Source organism: Crassostrea angulata, chromosome 1 (assembly GCF_025612915.1).
Source record: "Crassostrea angulata isolate pt1a10 chromosome 1, ASM2561291v2, whole genome shotgun sequence".
NCBI lineage: Eukaryota > Metazoa > Mollusca > Bivalvia > Ostreida > Ostreidae > Magallana > Magallana angulata.
Genome location: NC_069111.1, coordinates 16,538,096 through 16,563,996, shown reverse-complemented (window position 1 = coordinate 16,563,996; position 25,901 = coordinate 16,538,096). Strand labels below are relative to the sequence as shown.

At 33.0% G+C, this 25,901-nt stretch overlaps 1 protein-coding gene across 1 annotated transcript; it reads right to left on the bottom strand.

Annotated features, from left to right (window-relative positions):
* Positions 1-1,043: 1,043 nt before the first annotated feature.
* On the bottom strand, positions 1,044-24,039 carry LOC128181295 (exostosin-1b-like). The gene is made up of 9 exons (XM_052849652.1): positions 22,973-24,039; positions 16,907-16,981; positions 16,170-16,296; positions 8,324-8,443; positions 6,521-6,772; positions 5,645-5,743; positions 5,269-5,358; positions 4,812-4,972; positions 1,044-4,186 (listed from the first exon to the last, which is right to left on the bottom strand). The coding sequence occupies exons 1-9, from the start codon at positions 23,866-23,868 to the stop codon at positions 3,829-3,831; spliced, it is 2,178 nt and encodes a 725-aa protein (XP_052705612.1). The 5' UTR covers positions 23,869-24,039; the 3' UTR covers positions 1,044-3,828.
* Positions 24,040-25,901: the final 1,862 nt, after the last annotated feature.

The window sequence follows — 25,901 nt, the reverse complement described above, 5'->3', positions numbered from 1 at the left end:
ATTATATGGCACATAGAATATCATGACAATACTTAATTTGGTGTTTCAATAATATTTGGTTTAAAGCCAATTTTATAGAGATATAATTACTATCGACATTATACAGTTTATTGTTGACATAACACAAATTTTGACCGTGCGCCGTGCCCTCATATTTGCAGGATTAGATTCTAAATTATGCTTACAAATAAAGAAATAAATATACATGTACTTTTCTGATCTCAAATTGTTTGAAACTTTTGTTAAATTATGTCTACCAGATTTAGTAATAATATGACGTTCAATAAAATAGCTATGGCAAAAGTCTTCGTATTTTTGGATTGACCCTCGTATTACTTTAATCAATTTATGATCATGAACTGTTTACCAAGTGGTGCTGGCAAAAACATTTTTGCGGTCGCCATTGAACCGAAGGCGACAAAACATAGTGTTACAATGTACTTTGAAAAATTATGCACTTTGAAATTTGTTGGCAAGTGCGTTAATTTTGGGGCTGCGTCGATAATAGAGATCATGACTAACAAAACCGTTGGGGTTACACGGAACAGCCGTCATAATGACATAGATCGTCTCTCTATAGGAGAAACGATCTGTAGGTTAACGGCTAACGCCTCGGCTTTTATATTTCAAAACAACATTTCTCGACCTCGGAGGTTATTCTGCAATATTCACGAAAACTCGTACTTTATTTCTTAAATCAATGAGGTTGCAACTGACTTAATGCGACATTGCCAAATAACTAGTTGTTTAAAAAACTTAGTCGCTGAAAGAAGCATAGTGGTTGCTTTGTGTAACAAAAAACTATATACAATATTGATGAAACCAGCAGCAGACATGCTACGTATTCATATCTAAAGTTCGGCACAAGTTGTTTTCATGGCAGATGATCTGTAGTCAGTAACATGGTGACTTTAGTCAGTTACATGGTGACTGTAGTCAGTTACATGGTGACTTTAGTCAGTAACATGGTGACTGTAGTCAGTTACATGGTGACTGTAGTCTGATCACAGTTGATTTATGCATAAATAAAGGTAACTCGATAGTTATATAAAATGTGCTTTTATTCAAAATAATACGTCAAGTTCTACTACAGAAGTAGTACACTTTACTTTGAAATAATACTAAAATACTCTAATGGAAATGAGTTTCCAATCTTAAGACTAAATCATGTACTTATATGCACAATGAAAACCTGTAAAAAATGCGAGAGCATATGCATGATTTAAATACTTTAGTAACCATTCACATCATATGTGTTCTTTAAAACACAACAGTTACATATGGTTCTTTTAACTTTTTTGAAATATTACTGATATAGTAAGTAGCCAATATCTATCATTAACCTCGTTGATTCATTAAAATATGATCAAGAGAGAACAATTAAACGTTTCCACTGTTTTCAATGTTTCTTAAGCTGGATTATTTTCATGCCATGACATTTCAGGGATTTTTTAAAACCAGGAAAATAGAAGGGTGACTTCTCAAAACAAGTACATGTACTTTTGAAATAGCTGGGGTTTATTAATAAAATAGAAACTTGCAGCCATGTTCAAATTTTTTCAGCAACTGACCTTAAATTCTTGTCTGATACGTGCAAGATATGATACTATGCCACATGGTTTTAAAAAAATAATTCTTACTCAATTTCAATGTTAAACTTGGGGAAATGCTATGCACATCTTTACATCATTCAATCTGAAAGATTATTCATTTTTTAAAATATACTTACAAAATAAAATTATATATATCATGCTCTCATATCATATATGCACATGCAATGTAAAAATTAAGAAATGTTCTTGCAAAGATACAACAAGACTCGGAGCCCAATTCCAAATACATATATGTTATATGAAATCCTATACGTGAGAGCAAGCATTACTAGGGGCTGGATTCACACCCTACCATGGCCCCTCCTCCTGCCCAAAGAATATCAGGACACTTGGGGAGGGTACAGGGGTACAAACATATGGTCTTGAAAGATAAAGTGACCACAAAGCCTCTGACCAAAGACAAAGTTGTGAAATAAGCCATGATTATCATGGCTAAATAAGTCAAATTCACCTTTGTTAAATAAAAGGTACAGAATTTCATCTTTTCCACATGTTGTAGATACTACACACAATGAGAAATAAAAATGATGTTTTTAGGGGGATTTTTCTATGTTAATCTAATAAACATTCATTGTTCCTACTGATTTCTAATTGAAAATAAAAACAAAAAAGCTTGGTGGTGCTATCATGTGAGAAAGGCATTTCCTATACAATTCCAGTTATATGCATGAATAACAACACAAAAATGAAAAATAAAATCACGGCAAAACTTTGAAGCAGTTGTACAATACACATCTTTGGCACATAATAAACATAATTCTCCACTGAGGTCTCCCACACTCTACAACCTGTCTTCAAGATTTCAACCGCTTCTGATTCGCTATCATGTAATACACACCAAAGACCTGCTTTCATGTATGAATATGCATCAACCTGATAATATTATAAGTAATACTTAAAATTTAGTTCCACAATTAGTCTTACACTTACTTTTTCTCTAAATATGAAGCAATGAATGTGCAATTTTTTTTTACCTTAAACATAACACCCCCCACCTTCTTTTATAAAAAAAAAAACCTTGTTTCAAATGCTCAAAATCAGCTTTGATAAAAAGACAATGCTGGCAAAAAACATCACATCATGAAATGCCCTCTTTTCCCCTCCAGTCTTTCCTTTAAGGTGATTCATCTAACCAAAGTCCCCACTTATAAATATGGTAAGTATACGACACCACTAGGTAATATCATTTTTCATTGAAGAAAGAGCTTTTAAAATTACAAAAAAAGCCTTCAACTCTTGCTTGCTTTTAACCATAGTGGTATATTGTAAAAGAGGTTTTAATGACAAGTACACTGAAAGCATGCAGGTTTTTGTACAGACTCCTTAATAAGTATTTTAAGGCAACAAGTCAATTTTTGATAAAGAATCCGTGGACATCAGTTTGGATTGCAAGTAAAAGTGTGGAACCCACGCTTTGTAAAAACTGTCAAAACTTTAAAGTTATCAATAGGAAGGACTTGTTCAGTAGCGCAACAAAAACAATATCAACCTTATTCAAAATACAATGCAAGTACTAAGGATAAATTATGCAAATAATTATGCATATATTGCACAAATGACATAAATATTATGATATAAAAAAATAATTAGTACATCTATATTTACAAGTGATTGTATTCTGATAATTGATATACAATTCTCAGTCTGTCGTTATATATGATTATATACAATGTATATCCTACATAATATGTATGTATATAACTACATCTACATGTGCATGTACAATGTATCATGATCTATTTCACTAAGATGACATCATTAAAATATTCATCACATATAATCAAATCAGCAAATAAAAGAAAAATTGATATTAATTGTGGAAAAAACAAAATGTGAACTAGAGATCAGAAGTCATAATATGAAAATAAAGCCCATATTTCTTGACAAAATAATTACAACTTTGAAAAAAGTTTTTAAAAAGCTCACACTTTAAATAATCATCTTTGAGTTCTGTTGAATTTCTAATTTAGACTTTTGTGACATTAATTAAACTATACAATAAAAAAGCATTCTTATTTCTATACATAAATAAATCAGTATGACATACACTCACAAAAACAATTCATTTGTATAAACATACAGACTGAACTTCTTTCTTTGTATTTTTAAAAAAAATGTATTTGTACGTAAAGACTAAGTAAAGACGATATCTAAAATAAATTCTAAGAAAAAAATTAAATACGATAATTCATATCTCCCCTCAAAAATTCAATAATCATATCACTTCCAGCTGGCGATATTTTTTCCTTAAGTTTGAAACGGGGTCTTTCCATAAGACAGGATCCATTCTAGATCGGGAGCGGACAAGAGGCATGTATCCAAAGACTTCAGTTAGAGAGGCAACACACCCCTGTCGTTGTTTGAACCTAGTTTGATAGTAGTTAGGATCAGTGACAGCTTTGCCAGGCAACATGGTTTCCTTGGAAACCTTGCGGTGTGTGACTTTGATTGGAGGAAGTTTTGTGACATCACTGACAATGAAGTTCATAAGAATGTCCTCGCAGTTTTGGAGGCGTTCCACAATGTGATAGGCAGCAGGACGTAAGGTGTTGAAATACAGGAAATTGTAATACCTGCTCACAGAAAGAAATCAGAACAAATAAATTATCACTTGATAAACAGTATTACTATACATGTACTTTCATGTCAAATACTGAAATCTGATTGGTTGAGACGCAGTTTATAATCTGTCCTATTACCCTCAGCATTAGCATCACACTGCATGGGTTAACACAAAGAATTGCTACATGAGCGTATTGAAAACACAAAACAGTTAAACCTGACACCCCTCAAAAACCATTGTCAACCTCCGCTTCGCGTCTGTTGACAATGGTTTTCTGGTGGACAGGTGTCAATTTCAACTGTTACCCTCCCAAACAGGCACTATTTATATACTGTGGAACTTTCTCTTAAGGAACTACATGTCATAGAATTTAAGCCATTGAGATTAATTTTTTTTAATTCAATAAGAATTTAATATGCCTTCATTAAAGAGGACTAAATCTTTATGTCCTTCAGACTATCTTGTATTTCATTCAACCTGTATTTAGAACAATTCCTCTTCATAACACATACTTCAAATCAAACAGAACAATTGGCATCTACATGTACCAAACAAACACTGCAGCACTTTTATCTAGCTACCGCCGTATGATTGACAATGTTTTGGAGAAACTTTTTAACTGCCCAGATACCGACCTGTTATAAATAGCACCAGAAGTTAGAACCATGGAGTACTCATTCAGCCATTTGGAAGTGTAGCTCCAGGCATTCTTGGCCTCATCCCAAAAGTGGTTCCTGGCAGGGTATCCCACAATCCTTTCCGGAAATTCTTTCCACACTTTGAAGGCAAAGTTTAGCTAAAAGAGAAAAGATTAGTAAATTTTATTATTTTTATTTTAATCAAATCCAAAATCTATCTTATTAAAAATTTTAAAGGAATATATTAAAATATTTTACAAATTTGTTACCATATATTGTATTTTACTTATATGATTCCAAGTGGGTTTTTTTTTCATTTTTTTTTTTTGGGGGGGGGGGGGGGGGTAAAAAAAAAATTAAAATCCATACATATAAGAAAACAATTATGACTTTAAGGACTAGGTTTTCATTTCAATACAAAGCGCTAGGTCATAAAAGGTATTCAAGATCATACCTCATCTGTTGTGAGCAGGGAATCTTCATCTAAGTTGAACACAGCATCAGTCTCTATCTCCTCGTATGGATAAAACCGAGCACTGACAGACTACAATGAGAGAAGGATATACATTCCTTTATATACACATACATGTATATACTTTCCTATATGAAGCATGGCTTTTTCATGCATTTTTGATTTGGAATAAGTCAAATTTTTACACATGTAACTCATTCATCAAATTTTCCTTTTTATAAGGTAAATTTTTGGAGTATTTTTCCTTTGAATTGAAATATAGAGTTATTTTTCTTTTCAAATTCAGATATTACAAGTTTTATATGTATGCCTAATATGTCAATTCATTTCCATGAGGCAGATTGTTCTAGTTGTTTACCCTGAGGATTTTGGTCTTGACTAGTATGGGAATGCCCAGATCAGCTGGCCACTGGTATGAGGGGGGTGGCGGCGTGTCACAGTTCCAAATGACCACTATCTGAAAAATTCACACAATCGTTGAAAAAAACTCTCCAATCATAGGACACAAAAAACGATTTCGTCTTCCACAACAATGGACCAAACTGTCATTTCCTCGGTGTTCTACGAGAATGACCAACATTCCTTTAACATTCATTCTAAAGAAACCATAAGAGAGTAATTACACTAAGCCTATTCTTTGATGGCTCCGCTAGTTTAATTTGTAGGCAAAATGTACAGAAAAAGGGAGAAAAGGAATTACTTGTCCATCAAGGAGAGAAAGGTGGCAGTTTGACTCGTGCGGTGAAGCAATAAATGGATTCTATTCTTCCTGAATGACTAATTTACGGCAAATTACAGCCAGTAATGAGTGAATCCACCCTACACGCAAACTGGATTAGTAGATCTTTTTGATAGGTCTGGTGGGAATTTAAACTTACATATTGTGTGCTTGTTTCTCTTTCAATCCATCAGTTCACAACTTTTATTTACATTTCACTTTATATTAGATCCTAGTTTGTTCAAACTTTTGCATATCAATTCTAATTTCTTCATGTGCAATGTGATTAAGAATTCAAAACAATTGAAAGTTAAAAAGTTTAGAATGTATACATATCAATTGGTCACATTTACATTTAAAAATAATTCTAGTTCCAATAAAAATTTGTTACTTTTAATGTGCTCTGATCTCTGCATACTAGCTGCCAGTATAAATAACAATAATATACATTGAAGAAATCAATTAAATTCATTAAAAAGCCTTTATTCATCATTTTCCAAAAATCTGAAAGTTTACCTTTTGTACAAATGTGGATTTTGCCACCGTCCGGATCAAACGGAACAGTGGAGCAGAGGACAGGAGCACCGGGGAAGTGGCATACACAACAGCCGTGAACTGGTTATCCGATTTGTATGCAAACTGTCTATAAAATGACGGATATGTATGAAGCACATCTGAGTATTCCGGAAGGAGACTTAAAGCACCAGGAAAATTGTTCCAATGAACCGAATTCCGCGAGAAATAGCTCTTCACACGGTCTTTGACAATCTGAAATGGTAAACAGACACCCCATTAGTATGAAATAGACTTAGCACATATAAGTAGTCACCAGGAAAAAAATTCAGATAAATAAAGCAAAATAAATTGTATCTTTGGCTAGAAACAGGCAGATGATATTTTTTCTTATTCTATATAGCCGAATGTTTTCTTTTTTCCTTACTCTTCCCTGTTCATTAGATCCAGTGCTCACAAGTTTCCTATCCTTTTAATACTTAAAACTTCCATGTGCTCCAGTACAAGCACCTATTCTGTTGTTTAGGAAATATCTTATCAATTTCTTCTGTAATTAAAGCTGCATGTATTCAATATTTCATATTTTATAATAATACTAATTAAAAATATTAATCAGTCAGTCTCTACCTGAATAATGACATTTTAATACTTGTACATGTACCATAGTTTTAATTCATAAGACCCTGTATACAGATGATCTCAGCAGTTTTGACATGTGAAATATATAAAACTTTGAGACAGCCCCTCAAAAAGATTTTAATGATGTCCACGTTTTAAAAAACAAACCTGACGTATACATGTAGGCACAGTATGTTGGGAGCCATTCCCACGACTTGTTAATCATTAAACAAGCCAATCAGACTAGCAAGTCAAACAAGAGAGATTTATTACACAAAACTGATAGCCATAATCTGAAATCCCACACCATGGTTTTTTATAACTTTATTTTACAATAACCCTAATCCCTTATCAGAGCTACTTTTTAACCCAAGTTATATCTTCAGAGGTACACAACACATGCAGGCTGAGAGAAAGAAAAATTAACTGTTTGCTAGATATTTACATAGGGGCGATTTCGAAATCAAATCTGTAGCCTTCATAATTAGCTCTTTCCAAAGCCAAGGAAAACATTCAGTGATTCGAACAAATACAAGTACCGCCAAATGAGTACATGCTCGAAGTTATCCCTATACTTACAAAAAAACCAAGACAGGATTATTTTCCACATAATTCAACCAATAAAACATATTTTTCATATTCGTTACCTGAGTATTTTATTCAGAATTAATATATGCAGTCTAGCTATTTGAGAACAAAGTTTATTTAAGTACTGTATGTACACATAGTTTTTATTGCAATGACTTTCTCCCTCATTAACAAGCTTTAAAAATATAAGTTGTCAGCACTTGTAATATTCTCTCCATTAAAGCAGATAAAACTGAATTCCTTGTGTACTTTCTAAACACATCAAATTCATTCTGTAATGCATGCCATAGTATAAGAAATATGAAGAGCAAATTTAATTAAGAAACCTGAATCCTAGCTAATTTCTACTTCTATTACTAAACAATCGAATATCAATTAAAACTACTAGTTTATTGTTTATTCTGAATTATTCATAAAACATAAATTACGGGTAGATCCTTTTCAATTTTTCAAGTTACCATTATTGATTTAAAATGTCAGACTCTTTAAAATCCATTTCCATATACAAAAATTTTAATTTTTTTTTAAAAATTGGCACTCAGGTTACATCAATAACACACCTCAAAATGCAAATCTCTCTCTCTCTCTCTCTCTCCATACCTCAAGGACTGTATTGATGATCTTGTCCATAGAAGAGAAGTAGGCTTCCCACAGGAACTGTGTCTGCTGTCTCATGGCAAAGATTTCTGGCTGTGACAGACCATGGACTATGGAAGGGACCTGCCAAAAACAATATCATAATAATAAATCATAGACACTGAAGAGAAACAAATATCAGTGAAAACCTTTAATATATAAATAAGTAACATTCAGAGCATAAAATTTTCATGTACACAAAAATACTTTAGAATTTCTAGTATGCATTTTATTGTAAAAATGTGAGAATTACTACATGTTACACAGCAGAGAAATTGTATTTTTTAAACTGTTGCAATTGCTAATGATCAAATTACAGAGACATGAAAACAACCATGAGTGAGGTCTGTTATAAATAAAACAAAACTTAGAAATTCCAAATATTTCATTAGGAAATATATTTTTCTATGAATATCAAGTTCAACGCATTAATTTTTTACAAATCACAACATAACTTGTAATACTTCTTATCAAACTGTGTTATCTTAATTTCGCAATGAGAAAAACCCTAGCTTTATGCATCAACTTCAAAGTTTTTTTTCACAATAAGGAAAAAACTCATTATAAATAAATTGAAGTCAAGTGCGAACTTAGAACAATTTCCTAACACAGTCATTGGAATTTCCTTTAGAAATGATGCTTGATTCAGCCAGCTACTTGAGACAAAGAAACGATGTTTTTCGTTTTTCTGAATGGAAACATTTGTCAGGGATACTGGGGACAATCCACTCATCTTCAAAGAACCCTTAGCTTGCCGAAAACAGCTGCAGCCATTATCAACATGGCTTAAAATAAATGTAATTAATGACTTTTTAAAATAAATATTATCGTAATGTACGTAATTCACAGAGATTTTTGTTCTCTGACATTTACTGTAGCTGAGTTTGTCATTTAAATAAAGAAAGAGTGCATTCAAAACAGTCATATTAAATGAATTTCCTGAATTTTGAAATTCTTAATACATGTATAATGAATATATACATGAAACTATGTTAATGTATTCCCACTTTAGTGCAACATTCACTCTAACATATCATATTGTTAAAAGTTCAGAAGGATCTGTGGTACTGTAGACTAGCTGTATTTTTTTTCTATCTTCTAGTTCACACTGAAGTCTAGAGACTAGGCCGACTTAATGAAAGGAGATCTAATTACTCATAAAATGTCTGCTCAGTATTACTCATCAGTTTTATTCTATATACAGTGCAAATATTGACCCATGTCCTTACAACTCCAATCATCAGGTGATTTAAAGACAAGAAGTACCGTAATTTGCAGATAATATCAAAGTTTTCCTGCATATACTACATGTATTAATGTAAAATATTAAAAATATATTTGAAAATGCTAAATCCATACTATGCAGGAAACAAATTTGAAGAGGCAAACGCTTTTGCAGAAATAAAATTTAGCCAATTCTAAAATTTGTAATTTTTTTTCTCGACTTGCTAAAATTTTTAAGTCTGAACTGAAATTTAAGAAAGATGTTGTATATTATAAAACAAACTAAATTTGCTGATTCTGTCATTTATTAAAGAAAACGACTGGCTTTATAAGGTGGAAAATATCAAGCATTCAGTTTTCCATGTTATTCTAATGAACACAGGAAAGAATGCGAAATTCACCCAAGAACCATTGTGCCACATGACAAAGGTTGTAATACAGTGTATATACTAGCTGCCCCATTGTGAAAGGCTGCTCCTCTACCTTAGTTCCATAACATGTAGATAGTTTTATTGGAGTTTAAATTTCATTCTCTGCTTGTGTGCATTAAATTTAAACTCTCCTCCTCCTAATACCCTGGCCTCAAAATCAGAACTGCTTCTTTTGAATTGGAGGATGCAGTTGGCTCAGGGTATAATAGGCAAGCTGTTTCAGTAAAATTTCCTATAGTCTCCAACTAAATCAAGATTTGTTTTGAATTATGCAAAAAGCCTTTGTGAAAACCCTCTTAAAGAGTCTAAACTGATAAGAGCATTATTAAAATAGTTTCTCTTTGCTGGTAGCTTTGAACAAACAAAAAAACAAAATGCAAGTAAAATTTCGAGGTAACTAAAACTAGATATCCCTGCCTCCAAAGCCAAGCTGACTGGCGATAAACTGGTACATGTACTTTGATTAAATGACCTCCGATGACCCCATCAGACAGAGCAAACAAAACGGTAATCTTCCCCACATATTTGTAGTTGCATTTTACAAGTTCCACCCTCTACACAAAGATTGCCTATTCAGACTTTTAACAGGATCTGGGAATAATATCTTTAAAAGGTGACTTTTCTTCACGTTTCTGATTGGGGATGAATTGTGTAAAGTATGAATCAACACCAATGTCAATTTCATCATAAGTATTGGATCTACGCGTAAACTGGCTTTTCCAGTGCACTGCATCACATGTTTGAGAAAACAAACATGCAAGTATTATTACATGCTAGCCCTACCCCTACCACCTACCTCATGTCTATGTCCTATACCTACCTAGTATACCCCCCCCCCCCCCCCCCCAAATCAACTGTACCATTGTCGGAACTCACGGTTTTCCATCTGATATTCTGCTTTTGAATGCAGCTACTGTATAAATTTCTTATATTATGTGAGTACTTAATTCCGCGATCCAACTGTTTTGTATCAAATTGTGAGAACATAAAATTGCAAATGCAGAACTTTTTTCTTATTGTTCTCAACTCTCAAAAAATAATGGCGAGATTTTAAAATTTCTGAAGGGCGTTTCTCGCGATTTTACGCGAATATTAATTTCTTGCGATTAATTAGGAATCTACAGTATACTCACCTCTTTAAATCGTTAGTTACAGGAAAATAAAGTTCTCTAAAGTTTTCCTTTTTCAAATTCATTTGAATTTTAAAAATATTTGTATACATATGTATTTCCTTTGTATATGTAAATTCTATATTAATTTTTAATTTACAATGTATTGAACATTAATTTGCATGTATGCTTTATTCCTAATTTTCATCAGTGTCATAATAAAAGAGGGAAGTTTTTTTATTTAAAAATAATGTGACATTTTGTGGCATAACTTCAGGTTTTCAGAAGTTCATATTCAAGTTTCTGATTCAAAAGTCACAAAGCATTTTTAAAATAGCTCCATTCAAATGAAGTGTCATTATTACAAAAGTCATCCTTTCTGAGAAAAAAACTCTATTATTTTTAGCCTGAATGTGCTCACTCATGTACCAATTTATCTATATACATGTATATATATACATACAACAATTACATGTACCAGTACCGGTATTTATGGCTGTATATGGCTTAGGTCTGTACCATAAACAAACCTGACATCACCTTCGTACAAAGATTGAGAACATTTTTTAAGAATCAAACCAAAATAGATCATTCATGGAGGATTAAGCAGGTATACATATAGTTTAAAACATCCACCAAGGGTATCAAATTCTTAATGATGTTTCCTCATTTCGTAATACTTTGTCTGAAGGGCATGTGCCACCTGAAATTTTATGAGTGTCTATATATTTACACAATCTGGGGTTCAATCAGAAATTAAGGTTTGTTTAAAAAGCAAACTAAAAAAATTCTTAAATTTTGTAAGACGGGCATGAGGGTTAATCTAAGATGTGCTTAGGCCATAAATATTCACTATCAGTACACATATGTTCTTAAAAGTTTCCTCATACATAGGTAAATATCATAACAAGCTATTTTAGTACAGTTCTATATATATACACATTTCCACAATAAAGATTTACAATGTAACATAAAAATAACCAAAATTAAATGGACAAGGTACAATAAAAAAATTGGCATGAAAGGAATGTCTTAAATAAATGCTGGTCCTCAGGTTTTAATTACTGCAACTTTCCCTATATAAATCTTTATTTAAGCCATCCAAGTTAAAAGTAAATAGTTTCTTCCGTGAAGAAAAGGAAGAAATATTGATGAATTCAGTGAAAAGTCAATATTTAAACAGAACCCTTAGAATTCTCTGCACAGATGTTTGCAGGGAGGATTGTCTCTGGATGCCATATGAAGTTGTTGAGAAATAAAAAATAATGCAGAATATCATTATGCATAGCTAGTACTCTCCTGAAAACTATCAAAATATTTATCTGCAACTTTCTTGATAAATTTAACTTTTTTTCTTTCTGAGAAATTTGAAATACCAGGGTACACAACTTTCATCTTAAGTTACAATCATTCTGGTCTAATTACACTTGGCATCTCTACTGACAATGAAAGGGTTGGTACGATTCAAAACAGACATCCATGAAAACACTGGATTGAAATTCTTTCTAACTATTCGCCAGCAAATCACTCTAAATAGAAAGGCAATGTAAATTGTAAAGACATTTAATTGAACATGAGAAGAAATAGGCTCAAGAAACCAGAAATTCTATAAATGAATTAAAATTAACTTTGCAAATAGTATTTTCATTTTGTGGGTTTTTTTTTAACAGAGACGGACAAAAAGTTGATTGGTATTGTGATAAATTGCTATGACTAGTACAGTGTACTTATATATACTATTACTTCCTTTTTCATTTATAGCATACATTTTTTTATTGATTGTAAAAATTAAGATGCCCTTTTTAAATATGACTAGCAATGGAGGACTAAATACTAGTATATTTATGATTTGATTGAAAAATAAAATCAGATATTTCTTCCATTCCAATGTTTCCACAATTTTCCTTACATTAAACTGTCTGATGTCAATGCAAAGAGTTTTATGGATAGAAATGATGACAGCTGTATCTTTCTGATATTTGCCAGGTAACGCTCTATGGTCTCATCAATGGGGCTAAATATTTTTCCAAAGTGCAATGCATCATAGAGACACAATTTTAAAGAATCTTAATAAAATAAACAATGTATATTTAGGACTATATTGAACCTTGGTATGTTATTTTATGTCTATCTATGGTATACCTTTGTGTCCCCTTCATGCATGGTCAAACTATCATTTAGCCTTTAGGGTATACAATAATTGTTTAATGGCATGTAACCAAAACTATTACACAACTGGATGCTTTGTCACAGAGCTACCTACATATATAATGTATTGAGAGTACTGAAAGCTTGAATGAACCCCCAAAGCTATTTTTTGCAAAAAATATTATGAAAACTTTATACAAAACATTTCCAACATGCTTGCTAATCGCTTTGCAGTACTTTCAGTACTTTGATTTTTCAATAGCATTGAGTGCTGACAGCAAAAAGCATAAAAATAAACTTGTAATGGTAACTTGAAGGAATTTAACAGAAATGATGAAAACAAGTTCAAAGAACACATAGCAACTCTTTTTCAGAGCTCTGCAAATAAAACTGTATGAATCAATCATATTAAGTCATCAAGAAGTACTACAAGTACATGTATACCCCACTTTCTAATGACAATAATCAGTCATGAAATATTTCCCATTTTCTGAATATTAACAATGCATAGGAATATTCATGCACCACGGTTTAAAGATAATAATAGACAGATAATCCCAAAACCTTTTATCTCAAAATCAGGCTAGCAATGCAGTACTGCACTCCACGGCTACACAAAAGTACTGATAGAGGGTATTTACCCGTAGTTATGACATCATATACCTAGATCGTGGGTTGTGAGATATGTGACAATTAGCAATTAAACAGTCTGGGAATTTAGACGACAGTTTGCCAACCAATGAAAGCAACAGGAGACAATCGTACAGGTCAGCCATTATCCTCCCACTGCATTCTCATAAAGACAACTGTTAATGTGGGTTATTATGGCCAGTTGAAAATTTTATGAATTTCCAAGAAAAGAGAATTGTTTAGCATGATTTGGACGAAAAATGTCAGGTTTAATGTGAACTTCTTTTTTAGAGTCAACAGAATATAATGTCTTGATCTCTTTTCTCACACTCTGGTGGTGTTACATAATAAAGTTAAAAAACCGAAGATGAAAAACACAAGTTAAACAAAACTGCAAATTCAGGCATTCATAATTATGTTAAATGTTCTTGGTTGAACTTTCAAAGAACTTGTTGGCATATAATATATCATAAAAGCAAACAATGATCTAGGCCTAAGTAAAATTATAAATTTGCTGATAAGTTATGATGTAAAGTTATAAACATATAAATTTACTTGTAGTAGTTTTACTTGTAGTTTCGATGTTTCAAATGAATGTACTACATGTATTTATATGTAGTTTGCTACTTCCTATTTTGATTGCTTTGAAATCCACCAAATATGACAAGCTCATAATAACTATGGTAAGCCAAGAATGATTTAATCATTGATATTTATGGTAGTTTAGATTTTCATCTCTTGATGTTTATGTATAAATCTCTAGCAATGCTTTCAATATTTCATCATTGTTGAAATTATCGAATGCAATATATTATTCTATAAAACAGCAAGGACTGCTGTCATTCAAATTCTCTATAAATAGTTATGATATAATATAAAATTTGTCAAGGGGAAATTTTGACTTGATTGAACTAAAAAAAAGCAGTTCATCTAATCTAATTAAATTTATTTTATATGAATACTATTGGATATAAATGAGGAAAGATCTGAACAATTAACAGGGGTCCTTGAATCGTCTCTACTAAAATATTAAATAATGGGAATCAAATGTCATGTACATTATCTTCTCTATCAAAACATGAAATAAAGGGAATCAAATGTCATGTAAATCAAATTTGAGCTGTGAAGAGGATTATCATTGCCTCGGTAAACTTCATGCCTCTAAATAAAATAGCTTTTTAAATCAATTTGATAAACCAAAAGTAATTTATAAAAAAAAAAAAAAAAGTTCACATAATTTGAAACTGAAAATACAAAAAATCAAAACCCTTTTGATAAAAAGGAAAAAAAATCATATTCACTTTAAAACTGTTCACACTTTTTAATCAAAAACAGGGAGAAGCACTTAAAGAAAATCATGCCTGGTAGATAGGGTGCCAAATCTCGAGTGAATCTAGAACCTGCAGGACTGAATGCCAATGGCGGGTCATGAACTGCATTATATAAGATAAACTTAAAAAGAGGTACCAATTACTTTTCCCTCTACTTGAATTTTCAAGCCATCCTTTCTTGCTGCACTTTTTTGCTTAAATTGAGCATCTGCAGGAGACGTTCTGCAAACGAAGCAAGGCAAATTTTTTTCCTCGTTTTTTTTTTTCCTGAGCCATCTTCTATATCTATTGCTAAGGATTCTACCTGCATATGTACTCACATGTTGTTTTGTTATTTTAACAGCTTCCAATGAAAAATCTATTAGCATGGATTATGGCCAAAACATATGACTTAAAAATTACAGCTCTGGAAATATAATCAGCAAAAGCTGACTGCTTTTTACCTTAATTAAAATAAAAAATCTTCGCCATTTTCCAAAAAATCAAAAACATGGCTCTCCGTAATCTACGTAGACTCTGTGTTTATTATATTTCATCATGAGCATGTTGTTTATCCTTTAAATAAGCATGTCTCAAATTTCTAATTTGCATTTCAGGCAATACATACTGGAAGAAATTTTTTCTTCCATTACGTTCTCAAACATTTCAATCTTAAAGAAAACAAAAAGAGGCGAATTACAGTTTCACCACAAAATGTTACATTAAGATGAAAAGCAAGTCATGGTTCAAGTAACGGTACACAAAATCAGTCAAGAGAAGGCAAATGAAAAAGAGACAAACTGCCCCACCTTCTATTTACATGCATTGCCCACTGCAAGAATGCACCCTGCTTTTTTTTCTCACGGCTGAACAGACAGTGACCGACCATCAATTAAAATCAGGGAAAGGAGACTGGGGGGAGAGAGTTGTTGTTTTCATGCTTCATTTGAAGCGGTACCTGAAACAGGAGCCTTTCATCTGCCCACACCGCTGCCTTCTTCCAATCAATCACCTCACCAAATGGCAGCTCCCATCCGTTACTTAAAAGCACAGGGATACAGCCTGCCTGTAGGGCCTCCAAAAACCTGAAACATAACGGCCCACATAAGTATAAATGTATACATATACAAGTGAATGTAGGTGATCAAAGCACATTTTGTTCATATAGTGTTTAAGGTTGATATATACCAGTAGTATTTCATGGGGGTTGGGGGATTTATTCATCTTTATTAAAATTTTATTTGAAATGCATGAGATGGAACATATTTAGCATTAACAGTAAAACGTTATCTTTTAATCATCCGTCAGATCAAATTTTAAATAATGGATACAGACATATTATCAGGAGTCTCTGCTCAATAAATCCCAGCCCTTTGGGATTTTCTATCAAATCTATTTTTGAGTTTACATGTTCATATGACATGCAACCTGCTAGAAGAACATCAGTGCCTCATCCACCGCATCAATTATTCAATTCAATCATTATTCCATGGATCAGTCAATTAATTTACATCTGCTTTATGGGAATATTACAGTGTATTGATTCTCACTGCTAGAACATTAAAATTTCAATGAACTCTTATTATCTACATTTGCATCATTTAATCTGGTCTGCTACATCACATACAATGAAAATTGGCCATTTGAAAGTAATTTATTTTATTGTCCACTCAGGGGCTGACCCTTTGACCTTACCTGAATGACCCCAGACGTCGACCCCTCGGCACCAGACAGAAGGTGGCATTGTACAACAGCTTTTTGTAGTCGTACCTACAGATGACAGTGTAAAAATGGGCATCGTTAATATACACACATTAAACAGTTTGGTTTGTTTTGGCATTTGGACAATCACATACAGTTACTGAACATTTGTAATGTAAGTTACATGTGACCTGTGTTTGTTTTAACCTGTAACAGTTCTCTCACAATTTCATGTCCCCCCTCCACCAAATTGTTATAACTTTACCTCATTGAAATAAACTAACAACTAAGTATAATATTTCAGTATCTTCTTTTTTTTTACTTGCATAAGAAACAGTAAGTAAATAAATGGCTTGTTAATTTGTTCCATAAAAAAAGAGAAACCCCCCCTCTTTTTTCTGCACTTCTCAAGACAAATTAAAAAATGTTGAGAGTACAATTTGACGACTATTTATAATGCCTATATATTGAATAAAGAAATGTTATCAACCTCTTTAATATGTATTTTTATCATACAACACAAATACAGGGACTGGGTTGTCTCTAAAAATTGAAGTAGAAGGAAGAAATAAAAAAAGTAGAAGGGGGTCTGGGGGTCTAACTTATAGCTAGATTGTGTTTGAAATGCAATCATATTCGGGTAATGATGTCATTTTAGGCGGGTCTTAGAGAAAACCCTGTCAAATACAAATAATAAATACATATACTAGGTATCATATTTACTCAAGTATAATTATAGCAAAGATTATCAGCAAAGATGTCAAAGCAGTTCTTATTTCCGATTCATAGGAGAATTAAAATACAGCTTCAACTTACAGGTCAGATGTGCATATTTTAAATTTTTAACTATATTAGAGGAGTGTAACACAACTGTGCACTCCATATAGTTCACATATCTGGTATGTAAAATCTTTAAATCTGAGGGAATGAAAAGATGCCAGTTTCTGTTTAAACTTCCTAATTTTTAATTGAAATATTAATAAAGATTTTATCTTAATGGTTTCCAATGTTTGGATGTTCTTGGCATACACCTCAAAGACTTGCTGATTGGGAAAAGGCAGATTTCTTTAAAGCAACAGTAGAACATTTCTGTTTGTTTTGACATGGCTGACAAACCTACTGGGGATAATGCCAGTCTGTGTAGATTCGCAGACAAAGCTGAACAATTGAGGCAAAAGACCCTTTCAACAGACCATCAACTTGATTTGCGAAAATGCAGAAAGACATGTTGCCTTTTAACAACAACAGAGAACTAGGAAATCTTCAGAAGCATTTATCGTTGACCCCAAACCAAAACCCACTTTCAAAACGACACATAACTTGGAATGAAGGATGGGTGTCACGTAAGTTTATGAAGGGTCAAAGGCACAAGGAAAATTAAGGTACCAGTATTCCGGTAAAATATAATGCATACATAATTTTCTTATAGACTTACGGTATTCACATAGATTACAGGGTTGTCTCTAAAAATTGAAGTAGAAGGAGGAAATGAAAAAGTAGCAGGGGGTTTGGGGGTCTTCCTTATATCTATATTGTGTTTGAAATACAATAATAGCCGGGTAATTAAGGCATTATACGCAGGGGAATTCCCCGCCTCCCGGGTCTTAGAGACAACCCTGGATTATAAATAACTTGTTTTTGTATTAAAACTGTCATTTCCTTATCAAAATTCTAGTTACTCGGAACTACTACATTTGCCAGTTGTACATACATGTACATTACTAAAAACATCACTGTTTACGGAGTTATTTTTCCCTTCTTCTTTCACAAAAAGTTTCATCTCATCTTGAATATACCTGGCAAACATAGTTGTGTTTAAAGAGAGATTATTGGAGACATTGGAATTTACCCAGTCTTAAATTTGCCCACTAGCAACCACGGCGAAAATAAAACGGGGGCGAATATTTCCCTGTATACAATATTAGTTGTAAATTTGTGACAAACATATCTTTAAAAGATATATATCATCAAGTTTTAAATGAGAGAGGAATTCAGTACACATGCCCAGATATTCCTATCATTAACTGTTCCTATATAATAAGTATGCAAGGCATGCATAAAAGACATATATTTTAAATATATGAGTTATCGATAAATCTCATGGTAAAACTGCATGCACTGATACATGTATATATTACAGTAAAACACAGTTATAACGAACAAGCTTATAATGAATTAATGCTTACAGCGAAGTGATTTTCATTTCCAGTGACTTTATTGCATGTTGTATACTTGACAGATATAACGAATTACGTTTATAATGAAGCAAAATTGCCCGTCCCTGGCACTTCATTATAAGCATGTTTAACTGCATAAAGTCCTCAAATGTTATCATCAAGTCTGCATTCACACGATGATGGTAAAACTAAAATATAACTACTAACTCAGCATATTGCACTTCAGATGTAGAAGCATGAATAATATACGGCCATCATCTTTATAAATGCTCAGAATGATAATATATACTGTTAGTTATGTATCATATAGTCTCTGTGTGTTAAAAATATTTATTGAACAGATTGTGTAGCTCAGGGGTTGAGCAGTAGAGCATTTTATGAGTGATTCTGATCAGCTGTCCGTTGCTCCTAAGAAATCATGAAATTTATTTACAAATACCGAAGACCTTGCTTATAAGAAATACCTGATGACATGGATTTTTTGATCCCCTGTATAACCCTGATAACTAAGATTCATTATATATCCATAGAAGTATATGAGCAAGATGATGAATGGGGGATAAAATATAATTTCTTTACAACTGAGATTTCCTTATGTTATCCCAGTTCTTTATTAAGACTAAGCCAGTTTTCATTTCAATAAAGGTGAAATTTCACAAGAATAAGAACAATTTTTTTTATGATGTTCTAACATTGAAAGGTCATAATTATACATGTTTTAGCTGGTACTAATACAGTGTGAGAATTCCAAAATTTAAATAAAGAAACAGGAAAACCACAATAAGGATATATTCAGAACTTAGGATCAACAGGAAAATAGGAATATTTATGGGTATTTATTATATAATCATAAAAGATAAAAAGGGGTTCCTCCTTCCAATAATTTTTTTTTTAAAATATGGCACGAACTATATTGGTAATTGTCAATGATAGAAATATGATCTTGTCATATAATTTCCTTTTCCACTTAGCCAGACCACATCCTTGTGTTGGAGACATCGAACCACAACCCAAATTTCCCACCAATTCTTTAAGTCAATAAGAGCTCTGTAATCATTGCCAAGACGGACCCACCTTTCTCCCTCTCTCATTCATCAGAATTTGCGGCCAACATTTTGATAATTCATCTGAGTAACTGTGCAATGTGCATGTACAATGAAGACAGAAATTACATCAAATTTCAACAGTGTCACAATAGCAGCCACCTATCTCTGTGGGCCAGCTAGGCTTTCCTTGTTAGCCAATTCCTCATTAGAGACTTGACAAGACGTGGAAAGGTGTGGTTAGACTGTTATAATTATAATTCTCTTACAGTGCTGTGTCTGTCGACTTGATTTAGTCCAATCATATCGTATGGACCTTTAATATCATTCCTTTATAATAAAGTTTATAGAATATAAAGTATCTTGCATATATATATATACAAGTATAATGAAGTTGCTAGTAGCTTCATAATATATACTTTATTTGAACACATTTTATTAATGTGTAAATTACACAAGAGGATTAGAAACAAGTTCTTGCAACTTTACTTATACCCTCTCCTGTAGAACATGCATCTAATATACTAATACTGTTTAATTTCAAATTAGGATGTAATGTATACTGCATATACCAGTATTTAAAGGTTGTTCATAATAAAACATGATACAGCAACCTGTTTAAATCAAGATAACTTTTTAACACTAAAAATTTTGAAAAAATTGTATATTTTTTAACAAGCTTCACAAATTGAACTCTGACAATATTTACATTCATGTCTCACTGTACTAACAATGAACACCTTGATTTCTATCCTTAAACATCTGTTACATAATTTCCACTTGAGTACTTCGAGTTTAACACTCCTTAAAAAAGGATGTCATCAGGACCGTCATCTAAACACTTTTATGACATGTCACAGTCAGACTCAAGAACCCTTTTACACTAACTTACATCTATTCTCTTTCTATGATTTAATTTTTTTGTGTACATGCAGTAAAATTATGGTATTAACCATGAAAACAAATCCTCTAAAAATGTATGAATTAAACCTTTGAACATGAGTTCTAATGCATGAACACAGAACAGTCCACTGAAACCCAACCCCACCCCCCCCCCCCCCCAAAAAAAAAGAACCAAGCCAAAAAAAATTAAATATATACATGTACATGTACCAACCCTGTTATGCTATAGACCTATTTTATTATCTCATCTGTACATGAAATAAATTGTGTGAACCTGAATAAGTGAAAGAAGTGATACATTTACTCAGGGCAACATTTGATATCAATCTAATAATATATACTGTAATACATACATATGATACATGTAAAAGTGTACTATATACAATGGCCCAAACCAATCAAATGAGTAAGTACCTATAACATGTATAAATGTACTAATGAAGTTGTGATCAGTATATACCAATCAACACAAACTACCACCCGCTCCCCAAATCTTGTTCAATAGAAAGTGATATCATGGCCATGTAAAGAGAGCATATAATCCTTCAGGCCCTGCATAACTAGGCTAAACTGCTGTATCTGTGAGGTAAGAATGCCCTTTATGTTCAAGTGTTTATCCAGTAATCTATTAATGGAATGTCAGCCTTAAATACTTAGGTGTGTGTTCCTTCTTTTTTCAACTTCTTAAATCTTGCTATGCTACCTGTGTGTTCAGTGTAACTCTCTCTCCCTTTCCCTTGCTGACGCTCTCTCTCTCACTTCATCACAAACCCTAAATCAACAACTTCTAACAAACCCTTAATGAGTCATGTTTATGGTCTGGAAACATACACATACAGCATATTGATTGAGCAAAAACCAAAAATGACATTTGGCATGTTCACAATATGCCTTGATGATTGCATTAGATTTATTCTCTCAATGGTGGGCATGATCATGTCCCCCCCATTGAATAAAAACAATACCCTCAAATCAAGCATGAAATCTTTGATCTTATATATTTTTTGTCAACCAGAGAGGAGATGAAAAAATAAGGAGATCGACCCATATTCAATAAGACATGTAGGACAAAACAGCTGGTAAGGATTAAGGTTGGATTACAAGAAGATTTAAGGGGCTTCCAAGTTTTTAGTGTGTCAACTTGACTTTTGGACTACAAAGCTTTGCATGCAGCTCCCCTGCTGGAAATTAAAACTGCTTACAAGAGGGCCATGCAACAATCACTGCCTCACTTTAAATGTGTGTCACGTTGGCTTCTGCTTCAAAGGTCAGGATAAACTGACCAAATATTAATCTAAAGTCATTCACCCGTCCCCGCCCCCTTTCTTCTTGAGGAGATGCCCCATGAGGGAACTGATGATATACTACGAAATACATGTATGCAGGCAAAAAAGTTTGCTTTTTCTGGGGCAGGGGAGGAAAGGGGGGGGCTGCCCTTGCTGTCTTAAACTTTGATAGAGCATGTATTGCTTAGTGCTTACTGTAGTGTAGCGTATGTTCTGACTTCATGTCAAGTACATAATTTTCCTGGTTTATTCAATCCACCAGTAATTTTGATGATAACAATCAGATTTTCTTAATGGTTCACTTGAACAGCAGCATATCAAAGACAATGTCTATATTCTTACATGTATGTAAAGCAAATATGTTACGTACAAACAAAAGACATTGTTCTTAATATATATATGCTCACTGTATATAGTGATCCGATTACACTTTGGCTAATCACTGGCATTTAAAAGGATTGGCTTCACATATATTATATTTAATACAAAAGGAATTCTAATAATTTTAGCTGAGCATTTCATGGAAAATGAGGAAGTAAAGTGAATTGAAATTTAGTTGAAAAGAAAACCAGTTATCTGTTATTCTGATATGAAGTTTTACATGACAGTGGTTCATTTGATTTCAAAAAAGAAATTTTACAAATATATTACCTATCAAATTCTCTGTTGTCTATATCACATCTGGTGTCGTTCAGTTCCTTGGCTTTTTTCTGCCAAAATTTCCCATGTCTGCAAGTCGTTAAGAGTACAATATCGTCCCCATTATGCATATGATACAAAGAGTTCCGAGTTTCGGACCCGACTCCTGTTAAATAACGTTTGCCTTTGAAACCCAGCAAATAATGCCGAAGGGGTGGAATGTTGTTAATTGATGTGTACATATAGCCTCTTTCTCCTCCTTTTGGAGGGAGGGTACTACCAACTAAAGGAAGGGATATATCGAAGTTTGGTCTAAATCGTGATTCTGATATACTAGCTCTGGCCATAATAGCCTCGCCAGTGTCAAAGTCAAGCACCTCAGAGTAATCAGGCCAAGTCCCTGAAAATAAATTAAATACAATATGATTTCTACCATTGTTCCAAAGAGCACCCAAATGGGCAATCTTTGGCATGATATTTTTCGCATAGTTCACACTAAGTATGTCTCTGTCCAGAGTATCTATAGAAAGGATGAAGATGCAAGCTTCGTCTGGGTTTGTTGTGTAATATTTAGACTCCTGGATAGTACTAATGATTTTGCTATAACTTTCCGATACCCTCTCCAAAACTGGGTACACATACACTTTGAAACCTCTAACACACCGGGAAAAATCAAAACAGGTGTCCATTCGACACTTTCCACTTTTGAAATCCGAAGTAACGGATTCCCTCCTTCGCCTTGGAGAGGAAAGGTCCACGGCCTCTGACTCCATATATGTCGGGAATTCTCTCTTCTGAAGAGACAGGGTAACTTCGCCATGTTTGCGATCACTTTTAGATCCAAAATACACAATGAACAACAGAACGGCGAGAATTACGACAAAAAGGTAACGTTTTTTGGCCTGCATGGAACATGTAGGCAGGTGTTCACACTTCTTATCCTTGTCATTTGTTGTCAAAGACAATAGCCCATTTAACCTCCATTTCCATTGAAAAATCTCTCTAAATCCATTCGCCTTTTTCGAACGTCTTCAAGAAAACGCCATGTTGGATGTTTGTGTACCGAGTGCACATGTGCGAATAAAGGGGAATTTCAGGGAGCGTATCAAAATAGCCTACACTTTTGAGACACGAGAAAGACAACTCTTACAGGCATAGATTGTCTGCAAGTCGCCAACTTGGGGAGATCTCTATCATGCACTGATAAATAAATAAATAAATAAATAAATCTAGCTGAGGGCGAAAACCTAACGTTAAATGATTTTTGTATTCTGTACATTATATGATAATCATTGACGAAACGATTGTAGGGCTATTTTTTGATATTTTGAAAATTGAAAATATTACATATACAATGTATCTATATCATGATCTGATATATGACTATTGACCCATAAGATATTTGCGTGCTTCCAATATAACATGGTTTTTCCAACAAAAACAAACACGTTGTATAATAAACAATGTAAGCCGGTGACAATGTTAACCCCGAGGCACTCTGAATAAATCATTCATTTTGCGTTCACAGCGTTCACCGTTCACTTTGCGCTCCGTTTGCGCTCTGCGTTCACCGTTCATTATATAGCGTTCACCAAATTCCGTTCAGCGTGCGCTCGATCACCGTTCGCTCACCGTACGCTCTGAGTGCGCTCATTGTTCAAGTGGGAAAGTAGAGCGTCTCATGCAGGTACTGTATATATACGATATTTTTTTTCTATACTTTTTTAAATTTACTTTAACACAAAGTCAAAACGTTTGAAATATCTATCCTCCATTATTATACTTTTTTCCTATTTTCATTGTATATATTCACCGTATCAGGAGAAAACGTACCCAAGAGAAAACGTACTCAGGAGAAAACGTACCCAATCTCTAGGGTACGTTTTCTCCAGGAGAAAACGTACCCGGGTACGTTTTCTCCAAGAGAAAACGTACCCTATGAAAATCATAATCATACTACTTAATAGTTTTTAATACTTTGAAATACTATTTTGCATAATAAATATACAGAAATGTAAGAGTTTTATAGATGTATGAATTTAATACTTTATAATTTTAAAGGGGTTGGACATATTAAATAATTTTCAAATGCTACTTTAATGCATATTTCAATGCATAGATGTATAGAAATATATTCATTTTATGAATAACATATTTATGATAATTGTAGCAACTTTCATTTTAGTTCAAAATAATGACCTGTCATAAAGTGTTATCTGACTACTTCTAATTATCCATTTATCGGTAGCATTTCCGATTTGAGTTTCTCCATGCGAAATCCCCTGATTTTAATTATAGTGATAATCAATTAAATACCTGAGCAGCATGTCATTGGCGTCAGAAGCAAATTGACTGTTCAATGTTACATTTCGTAGTTGTTTCCATGTGGACTTGGTTTTATTAAGCAACTTTGTTTTATAGATAAATTTCAAAAAAAATGTAAAAAAAGAAAAAAAAATAATTTAGTTCTCCAAATGAGATTGCAATAAAAACTAATTATTTAACGGTCTCGTTTATGGTGGATTAATTGTCGACTAATTAAACTGCTCAGGCAGTTATGTGTATGTTACAAATTATTGTCTTAATAATTTAAGTACGTGACTATGCATTTAAAAACAACAGCAAGAAATGCTACAAATGTTCATTGTATATTCAATTTTGTTTCATTTAAGAATATCCATGAAAACCATTATTTATTATTTTCATAGGGTACGTTTTCTCCAAGAGAAAACGTACCCAGGTACGTTTTCTCCTGGAGAAAACGTACCCTATAAATTGGGTACGTTTTCTCCTGGGTACGTTTTCTCCTGGGTACGTTTTCTCCAGCATTCATTGTATATGTCCTTTTCTCTGCTGTTGGGCTGTCTAAACCAATTATGTTCCAGCTTAACACACGGATTCTCATTGATTCGTTTTTGGAGTATGAACTATAACAAAGTTG